We start from the raw sequence: 12709 nt of genomic DNA, 5'->3' as shown, positions 1-12709 counted from the left end.
GTTATTTCCCTCACCACTGATGCTCATTAAGAATAAGCATGTTCGGTACCCAAGTTCTTTCTAGGGTAGATTTGCAAATAGCATACCTGTTTTCCTTTTATCTTTGCTCCTGGGTCTCAGCACACCTGCTCCCTCTAGTAAACTGCAAATCTCCTTGGACAAGAGCCCTTCTTTCAGAAGGGAAGGGGAGATGTTTCTATCCAGCAAAAGAACTACTAATCACAGAGCAAGGCAGTGTGGCATAATAGTTGGGATCCCAGGCTTTGAAATCAGAAAAGTGGGAACATAATCTAGCACTGCCCCTTACTAGGCTGTAATATTAGGCAAGCTACTTAATCTCTCTGTACTTCAATTTCTTCATCCATCAAAGGGCAATAATAGTTTTCCGCACAGAGCTGTTGTGAGGAGTCAAAATGTATGCCATTCAACTCATCTTTAGAAAACTAGTTTCATTACTTGATTAAAACACTTCTCAGCCATGAACCTCTAACCCTGTCTTTCCTGAGGATCCTCCTTACTTACGTGGAATCATAAAGGACAGAAGATTGCCAGAAAATGGGGCAGCCAGAAAGGAAGACAAGTTTTTTCAGTAAAAAGCTAAAAATATCCAGAGGTATTAAGGAACTAATGTTTGAGGATCAGTACAAGTACATTTTCATTACTTACAAACCAAAGTTTATTCAGGCTGAAAGGCAAACTGTTGGGACTGTCTTAAGCTCTGTCATGCCAAAATTACCAACAAGGCACACATGTATAAATGCTCTGCCCTATTTCAATACCCTGACAGGTCACCAACCATCAACCGACACAAAGCTTTTGGATCTAATTTTAGGCTAACTGGCTTTTAATCAAGAATGAATTTCAGGAACCAGCCTGGTGGCACAGTGGTTAAGTTTGTATGTTCTGCTTTGGCGGCTTGGGGTTTGCTGGTTTGGATCACGAGTGCAGACCTACGTACCACTTGTCAAGCCATGCTGTGGCAGGCATCCCATATACAAAGCAGAGGATGATGGGCACAGATGTTAGCTCAGGGCCAGTCTACCTCAGCCAAAAAAAAGAGGAGGATTGGTGGCAGATGTTAGCTCAGGGCTAATTCCCCCCAACCCCCTGGCCCCAAAGAATGAATTTCAATTACAATTTCAACATTGCAGATCAGTTACAGCTCCACTCCACCATGCATCAAAGATACTGTATCAGCTAAATAATACTAATCCCAAGGTAACATTCTTTGACAACACTTGCTTTGCCTAGGAAATCTGCCTGAGTAGTTACACAATCTCTTTCGGTTTTTGACAAAGTCCAACACCTCATTCAAGACCCTAATCATCTTCTTACACCATACTCCCTTCAACATGTACTGTATTAGTATTACTCTGTACTTATTAACATGGGGTGGAAACGGTTCATATCATCACTTCAGGGTGTGTGTCAGACCATGTTCTCACTGTATCACACACTTCTTCCAAAATATCTAGTGTCCAACTCAAGCAGATTTTTGATGAAGTTTCTAAGCTGACTGGTTAATAGCAAAAATGCATAGGTGGGCTTCATTTTTCATACACCTAGATATGAGTTTGGAAAAAAATGTAATTTAGAAGGCCATGTATCCAGAAGGGAATAAATCTTTTGAGTAGGATCATTCTTCAAAAGGAGGCCTTAGAGGATCAAATGAAAACGTGAGAACAGAGGAGCACAGGCTCAATATCCCCCACTAGTTATCTGCACGACAAGACGTAGTTACCAGGTTTCTGCTAACGTCAAGTCCTTGGAACTGGGTAGGAAGGACAGTGACAAGAGTAAGGTCAAAGTATACACTGAATGAAAGCTATGTGTCTGAAAATTAGTATTAAAATAAAGATATAAAACAACTTGGAGGGCTAAAAAAAGGACAAAGCAAATATATTCTTATAAGGCATCTATTATATACAAATTAAGTAGGTGAAAAAGAAAGGGCTGCATGAAAGGACAGAAAGCTTGATCACTCTACCAATGCAAAAAAATGAAGTCTGTGTTCACCTTTGTATCTATAAGAAGAGAATAATATTGAAATTGTTATTTTTTTGAGGAAGATTAGCCCTGAGCTAACATCTGTGCCCATCTTCCTCTACGTTATATGTGGGATGCCTGCCACAGCATGGCGTGCCAAGCGGTGCCATGTCTGCACCCAGGATCCGAAGTGGTGAACTCCGGGCCACCGAAGCAGAACGTGTGCACTTAACCACTGCGCCACCAGGCTTGCCCCGAAATTATGCTTCTTAAACTCAATTATGTTTTGGAGAAGGAGAGAAAAAAAAAAATCATTTTTTCCCCCATAATCTTCATTCACTTAGATTCAAAGAAAGAAAGCTGGGCCAGCCAGACCCCTATCCACTGCTTATCAAGCCATGCTGTGGCAGGTGTCCCACATATAAAGTAGAGGAAGATGGGCAAAGATGTTAGCTCAGGGCCAATCTTCCTCAAAAAAAAACTGAAAGAAAGGAAGGAAAGGAAGGAAGAGAAGAAAAAGAGAGAGAAAGAAAGAAAAGGAAAAAGTCATCTGTTTAGAAAGTGACAATATTAAGGAAAAAAGGAAGCTTCCATTCCTTAGATATCTCTTCTTCTTCTTCTTCTTCTCCCTGAAGTCCAATACATAGTTGTATATTGTAGTTGCGGTCCTTCTGGTTGTGCTATGTAGGACGCCGCCTCAGCATGGCCTGATGAGTGGTGCCATGTCCATGCCCAGGATCTGAACCAGCGAAATCCTGGCCCGCTGAAGTGGAGCACACGAACTTAACTACTCGGCCACAGGGCTGGCCCCTCCATTCCTAACAGACAGTAGGCAAGGGTTCAAAGTGTGTCCAGTAGCATAAAATAAATCTGTTATCAGAGGGAACTTCATCATACTCTCTGAGAATAGTGCCCCACTGAGAAATCTAATTTCTAACCTGCTGGAAAAAAGAGCTTTGTACCTCCCTAATCTCTTCTCCCCCTAAGATAGCAGGCTGCCAAAGAATTAAGAGACACCTACAGAATGTATCCTAGGAGGTTCTATTCTGAGATCCCTGGAGAATAGGCTGGACTCGGAAATTTCTGCTGTCCAAGTTCTCAGCTGGACAGTTCCAGCTGTGGATCTAGGGAAAAAAGGCAAATTTCTCCTTGTGATTCTTCAGATAGGACCTAAGACCATTTAGCCCCGCTGCAAAATTGACATTTTAAGTTTTCTCACAACCAAACGTCTTCCCAGCACAAGGGGCAACACTGAGCACACCCTCAACTGCAAGTTCAAAGAGAAAGGGCTCTCTGCCAAAAGGGTCCAACTGGTGGGTGGGAGGGTGAGCGAATGGAGACCTATACTCCATACTGCATTTGGCCTTAAATGATATTCTAACTAGGTACTCTTGCTTATTATCTAAGAACGTGGCCAGAGAAAGCCTTCCTTTCCTGGAAGGATAAGTCTATCTATTATTACAATGAGAAGTCTGTCAAGAGTTGAAATTCAAAGAGAGTAATTGTTCATTAGGTTCACAGCGCATGGAACACCATGCCAGAATACAACGGTTGTCAGGACTAGTTCTGAGTTGAGGCAGGCAGCCCAGGACACCTGGAGTGGACTGAGGAACACCACCACATCCTATCAAATATACTCTTTTATCTTCCCCTCTTCCCTTTACCTCATTTCTCTCTCCTTTCTCTTCTCATGGCTCAGACATGTTGGTGGCATCTGTATCCTGACCCTTTAGTGAGAGAACACCAAAGCCTCTGTAGTTGTTAGGTCTATATTCACCTCTTCTCAGAAAATTAAAAATACCCCAATCCTTGACTTTTCTCTGGGGATTCTTTAAGCCGTCTAACCATGGGGAGGGAGGCAGTGGGCAGAAGAGAGGATGAAAAAAGCCCTCTTCAAGTGCCTGAACGTTCTGCTATCAGTAGGAACACTACGAAGTATCACTTTAGTTATAACCATCCCTTTAAGGATATGGAGAACTAAAGTAAAAATAAAAGTACCTGAAATTCATCACTTTGAGAACAATCCAAGTATCATTTAGGTAAATGTTCTATTAAAAAACAATTTTCACTTGGGAAAGGTACTCAAACACATTTAATATACCTTAATCTATTCAAATCGTATTAGCCATCTGCCTGTATTATTTGTCTATAAGATTTTTAAAAACCTATCCAACGATTTTTACAAAATTACTAACTTTTAATTCAACATAATGTGAGGAGTTTTGAAGATTTTTTAAAAACTTATGTGATATAATAAGAAATATATTTGGTCTTTGTCCCACCTTTTGACAAAGCTCCTAAAACCCTTAGAATTTCCTGATAGGAGTGTTTTTGTTATTTATAAGGAGCCCCTTTGTAGCACAACTGAGTTTATGCTAATGAAGTGACTTACGGTATGGGGCTGGTCACTATAAAGACTGAGGGTTGGAAGTGTCAGCTCTATCCTTGTACACCTGGGGGAGTGGGGAGACAGTGGCTGCAGATTAAGCTGTATAAAAACTCTTGAAGAAGATTTACTGAACTTCTGGGTTGGTAAACCCTGGTGGTGCACCCGACTTCCACAGGGACAGAAGATCCTGCACTCGGACCTTTTCGGATCTTGCCCCAAGTGACTCAATCTGTATCCTTTATAATATCCTTTGTAACAAACCAGTAAACATAAGTAAAGTGTTTCGATGAGTTCTGTGGGCCATTCTGGCAAATTATCGAACCCTCAATTGATAGCCTGTCGGTCAGAAGTAGGGGAGGCCTGGACTTGTAATTGGCATCGCAAGTGGGGGTCGTCTTGTGGAACTCAGACTTGTACCTTGTGAGATCTGATGCTAAATCCAGGTAGTGTGAGAAATGAATTAAATTGCAGGACACTCAGCTGTGTCACTGAGAACTGGAGAATTGCTCAGTGTAGGAAAAAAATCCCCACACATCTGGTATCAGAACTATTGAGAGTACATGAGAAAAATAGCCCTCCAACCCCCACCACTAGAGTTATATTTGGGGACAGGAAAGACAGTCATGTATAGCCAGGTAATTTCTATTTCTTTCAAAGCCAAGATATCTAATTTTTTTTGTAAGGATGAGCTAACATCCATGCCCATCTTCCTCTATTTTATATGTGGGATGCTGCAACAGCATGGCTTGGTAAGTGGTACATAGGTCTGCACGTGGGATCCAAAGTGGTCAACCCCCAACCACCGAAGCGGAGCACAGGAACTTAAAACTGCTAGGCCACCAGGCCGGTCGCTCTACAAATTATTTTTAACTAAAGAGTAAGCTTTAAAAATGCCCCAAGACCACAGCAGAAGACCCAAATGAAGTCTACAAACTGCACTGATGTTCAAACACGGGTTATCTGACCAAGCCCTCATTATGTCTGAAATATACAAGGTTCCTAGCTGAAGATAAGTGAAAAAACATTCTAACACCCACAGGAACAACTTAGCCCAAATTAACCTTGTTTGTTTCTAATCACAACTGTCCTTGGCCACAACAGGCTCTGGTTATGATTTTATTATGTGAAAACTATAAAGCTTCCGACACTACTTCTGGAGCTACTTCTTGCTGGTTCAGAAAACACCAGGAAAAAGAAACAACCAAAACTGCCCACATACCTTTCTTGTAACATATGTTCACCTGCTTTAGTTCCTTACTCAGAATACCTGCAACCACTGTTCCATTCACATGGCCCTAGTTCCAGTTTTGGCTTATGTACACATTTGTCCCCATTAAGCCAACTGTGAAAAACATACCAGGAACAATCATAAACTGGGAAGAACTACCACTACCTTGAAGTGGGACTTACGTATACTGGCTGGTTATTTTACTAGCACACACAGAAACTAACATGTAACCAAGGCTTATATGAAACTAAATAGGTATGTTCCACCCAAGTTAAATTCAAGTTACATGTTTAACACTCCTTTCAACTCAGAAAATTAAGTATGATGCTGGCTACAAAAAGACTCCTAGCAAGTTCCCCATTTCAGTCATGTTGGCTCCTATAAATGCTCTTCCACAGACATGTCTGTTATAGTTCAGATTACAATTTGAGTAAATCCAGGTTTGCATTTTTTGAAACATAAAATATATCCATTGTGTAGTACAGCATACTGGTTCAAGCACTAGGCTCTGCTACATTCTAGCTCTATAACATTTCAGATAGCAAGCTATTTAACCTCTCGGCCTCAGGTGCCTTGTCTATCAAATGGCAGTTATACTTCTTGTGAGGATTAAATGAAATAATGTACTGCTTAACACAGTGTCTATAACATATTAAGTGCTTAATAAATTATTGTGCTTAGAAACTTCACTCTGTTCAGATGTACTTAATTAGTGAGTCTATTTTTGAAGGTGTCTCCCTTTTAAAGCTATATTACATTTGGGTCATATTATCAAGAATTAGTCACATATCAACTATGTCAATTTCAAAATTACTCTTATCCCAGCATACCATAATAGTTACTGTTAAAAACTAACCAATCTGATTCTCATGCCCAGAATTCTACACTGCTGGGAAGGGGAAAAAAAAACTCTTCATTTCCAAAACAATTCTATTAATTCACCACTAAGTTTCACTATCTAGTGCTAATAACCATGCTTGAACACAACCTCAGTTTTCTCCTGAAACCCAGGGTGCCCCCTAAACACTCGCACACACAGATTCATCTTGCCACCCAGTTTGTTTTTAAGGTCCATTACATTTCTCTTTAAAATATTTTAGCATCAGGTAAAAAAGAAAAAACATTTCTCACTGTATACTATGATAATCGAATGAATCTGACTTTAATACAACTCAGCCACAAAAACACAATCTTGCTATTCCTGAAAAGAAATTGCTATGTGCTGAGAAACTTCTCAGCCAAACAGAATGAATTTGTGACTCCCTTAGTGATACCCAGAGATGGCCAAGATTTTAAATTTTCATGGGATCAAGATGCAACCAAATCGTGAATAAAAGCAAAGTAGGCCATGATAATCAACCACATTGTTTGAAGGACTACTCCCCAGCTATTTCAGACAGCCTAATCCCATCTAAAATGTCCAAACTAACCGTATCACTTGCAAGAAAAGTTGTCCATAAGAACTTCATTTTTAGAGTGTTTTAAACTTGACTAACTTTGCTAATCAAAGGGGTAAAACCTTTAAAAGCTTTAAAAGGGGAGCTTAACAGTTTCAAATGGGTAGGTAACATGGTTAGGAACAAATTTAAGAATAAGCCTCCTTTATCAAGTAGTAGAAAGGAATGCTGTTACTTATTAAGCAGTGTTATCTTTAACGTTACTTCACTCAGACAACAAATTATAGTTGTGAATTCACATTTTAGACTTCTTCAGAGAAATATAATGCATGCAAATTCTAATGTGTGAACTGTCTCCAATTAAAGTAATAAGAGAACAAATCTACAGGTCATATCCAACTTTAAACAACACTGCAACAACAGTAATCTATAAAAGCCACATTCAGTTGAACGATTCAAGTAACACAACAGATGATCCTAGTGAAACAAAAGAACCTGGCTAATTCCTGATAATAATGATCATATGGGGTCATGACCTATATTACCCCTCCTGTACAGTATTTTCACACTTGGGGAATAATTATTCATTCTATCATGTGGCACAGAATCATCTGTGTTCAAGTTCCTGTATGATTATTAACTAGATCTGAATAGTCTATTAAATTCAAAGAAAAACAAACGTAAGGAACTAAAATAAGCTGCTACCTTCAATTCATATTAGAAAAAGTGAGCAAAAGCCCAAGTCACTGAATAGGGCCAAACTTTCAGAAGCTTCATCTCAAGCATAATTGTTACTAATTTATTAAGAACAAAACACAATGGCAAACCAGTCTGTTAACCCTGGGCCTTTCATGGAACTAGGTACACCTTATTTCATAAAGTGGTAACAATCAAGAGTTTGATTAAGTCTATCATTGCAAATCTACTGATGAAGGACAAACCTGGGCTGGAAACCAGAATGTCCAATTCCTGTGCTGAAAACAACTTTCAACATGGCCTAGGGCAAGCCACTCTGCTATTCTAAAAATGCTCAAACATAAAAACATGTAATGCTCCAAATGCTTTTTTTGCCACTTCCTGTAAGTAAAAAGTCTCTACAACTGGGAAAGGAACAGGATAAAGTAATTAGGTGAGAAAACAGAAATACCTCTGACACACCTTCCCCAGATGGTCTAGTAACTCTTTTTAATTAAAAAAAAGCAAATAAAGCCACTTTTAAGCTAGCCTGCCCTTCCCACAATGGACACACCTATGGTTTCTTACCAAAATTTACAGAATGACACTCAAAGCCCACCTTATTCAGTTCTGAATATCCACAAACATGGACTCATCAGACACCTCTATTCCCAAGTTCCAGAGAGGCCAAAAGGGACCCTGTTGTTACAGTTCATATCAAGAGCCCCATAATTCGGGTTTCTGCTATACAGACACAGATTCGTTAACCAAAACCTCCCCTACATCCCCACCCCGCACACGTTGGCATTTCCACTTTATAGGTGGGTCCTAGAACAGCTAAAACCAGGAAGTCATCTTGGGAGAATTGGAAGACCCAGAGAAATCAGGGGAAGTCAGGAAGAGGTTGTCCCCGATCACCTCTCCTTCCTGCCCCATCCAAACTTCACCCACCGGAGTCTAAGCAGCCCAGGAGGAGAAAGCCATTTTAAGGAGGCCTGGCTGAGGAACGTGAAGGGAGAGAAAGAGAGGAAATTAGGGAAGGCCGAGCCCTTTCCCCCGAGAACACCCAAGTCGGGTGTCAGCACCTGGAGCTCCAAGAAGGAGGAGCTAGATTCAAGAGCCTGGGAGGGGTAGAAAAGTAGCAGTGGCCTACCACGAGGCGGTCGAGTGGTCTGAGCCCCGAGAGCAGGACCCCTTACCCCCAAGCCGGGGAAGGACCCCTTCTCTGGCCAACCGCGTAGACCCTAGCCCCTGGATCGGAGGCTACTACCCAGAGGTCCAGAAGGCGGGAGTTGGCTAGTGCCTGGTTCTCATCCGGCCATGCGGCGCGAGGACAGCCATCCTGAGGGGTCCGGGAACCAAGAGGGCACGGGGGGGCCGGACGCGGCGCTCACCCGCGGGCCGCCTCCAAGCTCTTAATGAGCTTCTTGATCTTCCAGATCTCCACGTTCCTGTCGGCTGCACTGGGGTCGTCGGCCATCTTCTCGCCTCCTCCTCCCTAGAGCGGCCCGGCGGGGCCCGGAGACACCAAGACCACAGAGTTAGCGCCGCCGCTGGGGCAGAGCGGCCCCCTTCCTTGCCACCCCCGAGAGGCCCTCCTCTTCCCGGCCCGCGCGGCCCGCTGCTGTGGTCACTGGCCTTTCCCTCTCCCTGGCTTACCTAAGGGCCCAGTCCTGGGCGGCAGCGGCTGCTCCTCCCCGGCGGCGGCTCCGCGGCGGCGGCTCTGACGTAGGACACCGGCTCCCTCTCTCCAGGCAGCTGCATGTGTTGCAATCCGCTCACATGGGGCCTGTGACATCACTTCCTCTGCCAGAGGCTGAGTGGAAGTCGGCGGGCGGAAGGGAGGGGGCTGGTGCGGAAGAGGGGAAGCTCTGCGTGCGCCGCGACTTTCCATTGGTTCTCTGCGCCGAGGCCTACAAGGAGCCCGCCGATTGGCCGCAGCCGAGGCCGCGCTGCCTTGTGAGGTAGAGGCCGGGGGGCGGGGAAGTACCGCCTTCCTTCCGGCCCGGCGAAGCGAAAGGAGGAAGCGGGCGGAAGCCGGTAGCTCTCGCGAGGAAATACTCAGAGCCCGGCCAGGATCTAATGGGGGGGGGTGTTCCTTAAAGGGCGAGGCGCAGGGGTCGTCGTCGTCTCCGTCTCTCCTCCTTGAATGGAATGGGCTTCTAAGAGTCTGCGACGCGTGGCTAGGCGCTCAGGCCTGGACGCGCGGTTTGAATTGCGCCAGAGACGCCTCAGAGAAGCGGCTCGCGGCTTCATAGCTGACGAAGTGCTCGGCCTGCGTGCGTCACGGCTGCGCGGACTAGGGTTCAGAGTCCCGGCCAGGGTGTCCGGATTAGGAAACCTCCCCCGGGTGGTATGGGACCCCGCCACCCGCAGGAGCAAGAGAGGCATGTTCCTTCTCGCCCCAGTGCTAATGGCTTCACTTTGGACCTGGAGCTTTATGGGGGGGAAGAAAAAGGCTGCCTGAGGTTGGAGACCTGCGGTATCCAATCCTATGATTGGTTTAGTCTGAGCCGTTGAGAGTGGAGGTGGAGAAGTGTTGAAGCAAATGGGCAGCTGTATAACAGAGCTTTGATCTTTCTGAGTTACGGTTTTTAGTTGGCTACTTTCTCTGTTTACCTCAGTTGAATTCATTCAAATCTTGGGGCCCAAACTGTGCGCTAGGCCTGGTTTTCCTGAGGGTACTGAGGTAAACCCAACAGATAACAGTGGCTACCTTCGTGGAGCTTTCACTTTAGTTGGCTTTATAATCATTTGTGATTTTATACTTTTGTGTAATAAAATAATTCAACAAATACATAAGCACTTCAGAATGCTGTGAGTGTAATGAAAGAGGGCTCAACCCCGGAATGAGACCCAAAGGATGAGTAGGAGTTTGTCAGGAGGGAGCGTAACACATTTGAGGAACCCTCTTGCTGGAGCAAGGTCAGGAATGGGGAGAAGGAGGCAGGGGACAGATCGTATAGGACCTTGAAAGCCAGGTTTAGGAGTTTGGCCTCTTTCTCCTAAACAACGGGCAGCTTAAAGGATTTAGAGGTGGGGAGGTGACATGAAGGTATATAGTTATGTTTTTAAGGAGACAGTTCTGCTTGGATTGGAGAAAAAAAAGTGGAAGCCTAAAGATCATTTTGGTTGCTGCGGTAATTCACGTGAGAGAGAATTGTAGTTTATACGAGGGTGATGACATGCAGACAGAAGTGAATGATGTATGGGGGTTAGAATAGATACACTGGATGATGAGTTGGATGTGGAGGGAGAGCAAGAATGGCTCCCAGAGTACTGAAATGGTTAGGTTTACTGAGATGGGAAAGATGAGCAGAGTTTGGGGGATGATTGAAAATTTCATCTTGCATCTATTAAGTTTGAGATTGATTATTCAACTGGTGATGTCAGTCAGGCACTTGGGTTTGTGTAGGCTTTGCATCCTTTTTACATGTTATGTCAACTTTATCCACATCTTGGAGATGGGGGTATTACCACCATTTCATAGATTGGGAAACTGAGGCAAAGAAAGGTGAAAGGGACTTGCTCAGAGTCACACAGCTAATTGATGGCTTCCAGACTCGATGTTCAGTGTCAGTGCATTTTATCACGCAGCAACGCGTTACCTATGTTTCTATAAGCTGAGGACACAGAATTTCTATAGGTCAAGTCTTCTCTCCCCCAGCAAATGAATTCCCAAGATGGAATCTCTTCTTTGGGTTCCATTTTGTAATTTTTGGCATATGTTCACTCATTACATAATATTTCTTGTACTTCTGCTGTATGCCATTCACTGTGCTTAGTAACGGGCCTTAAAGTAAATAGTCATTAACACTGCTTACTGACTGACTAGGTGTCTACTATGTCCCAAGCGTTTTCCAACTTCATTCCCCTTGCCCCAGTTCCTGCTTTATACACTAGGTTGCCTTGATCTACCTTTCCTGCTCATTTTTATGCTTATAATGTTGCTTCAGGTCTGTGTTTGATGGCTTTACAGGCTTTCTAGGCCAGCTCACAGGCTTGTTTTTCTATGTGATTCGTGCTGAAGTAAGCGTGGTGACATTCCAGATAGAACTACTGTTTGTTAACCTTTGAATCTTTGAACCTTGGTGATTATGAAGACGTGCGACTTGTTTCTTAGAATATTCTAGACCCAGGCAGTTTAACTGTAGCCCCCAAAGCTTTCTTGCCTAGTTGCTGCATATTCACCATCTCTGTGTTTAGAATTGGAAATCAGTGCGTTAGAGGCAAAGGCTGGCATGGATCTCTAGCAGAAGAGATTTGGGAGGAATAGAACAGGGATGCTGTTTTCTTCAGCAAAGATGAGGCTTTTTAAATGGGACCATACCACTCAGTGTCCAGGAGGAATCTCCTGTGGTATAAGGGTGATACAGATTTTTTCAAAATGCCATATGGTGAGAATAGAATATGTAATTTCTCTGGGCACAGGTTGTCTTTCTCTGAAGAATGAGAGATTTGTTCTTGGTGACCTCAGAACTCCTTCCCCAGCTCTAACATTCGGTAATAAAGTGAAATATTGGGATATAGATGACATTACTAGTTAATGGGTGGGGGTGGGGGGAAAGGAGAGGGATGGTTTGTTTTGATGTTGAAAACACCGATAGCAGCTTGAGAACACAGTACTGGTAGGTATGGAATGAGATAATTCTGTGCTATTGTGGAGGCTGGTCCAAGAGTAGCCAAGGTGAAGAAGGTAGGGAAGGGATGGTTGTGGAAAGGTTTGCTAAAGGCTATACCCTTTGACTCTTCTAGAAGTGGGCAGGATTGTTAAAGGAAAGACCTGGAGCTAGGCAGGCTTAGGGTTGAACCCTGACTCTGTCTGCTCCTTACCTTGGGCAAGTCACTTCTTAAATCTCGCAGAATCTTAGTTTGCTTTTTTTCTTTTCAGGAAGATTAGCCCTGAGCTAACATCTGCTGCCAATCCTCCTCTTTTTGCTGAGGAAGACTGGCCCTGAGCTAACATCTGTGCCCATCCTCCTCTACTTTATTTGTGGCACGCTTCCCACAGCATGGCTTGATAAATGATGCGTC

The 12709-nt window shown here is 43.7% G+C and overlaps 1 protein-coding gene across 2 annotated transcripts in view; it reads right to left on the bottom strand.

Annotated features, from left to right (window-relative positions):
- The window catches only part of ETF1 (eukaryotic translation termination factor 1), a 29903-nt gene extending 20433 nt beyond the window's left edge, over positions 1-9470 (bottom strand). Inside the window, exons 1-2 of one of the 2 annotated variants that reach the window (XM_046666637.1) lie at positions 9335-9470; positions 9070-9173 (exon numbers count right to left, since the gene is read on the bottom strand). In XM_046666637.1, the coding sequence (XP_046522593.1) occupies positions 9070-9155 (86 nt within the window). In that variant the 5' untranslated portion in view covers positions 9156-9173; positions 9335-9470. The other variant, XM_046666638.1, reaches the window with a different exon arrangement.
- Between the last annotated feature and the right edge of the window lie 3239 nt (positions 9471-12709).

Source organism: Equus quagga, chromosome 7 (assembly GCF_021613505.1).
Source record: "Equus quagga isolate Etosha38 chromosome 7, UCLA_HA_Equagga_1.0, whole genome shotgun sequence".
Taxonomy (NCBI): Eukaryota; Metazoa; Chordata; class Mammalia; order Perissodactyla; family Equidae; genus Equus; species Equus quagga.
Note: the sequence above shows the minus strand (reverse complement) of the source record. Positions and strands in the feature narration are given on the sequence as shown.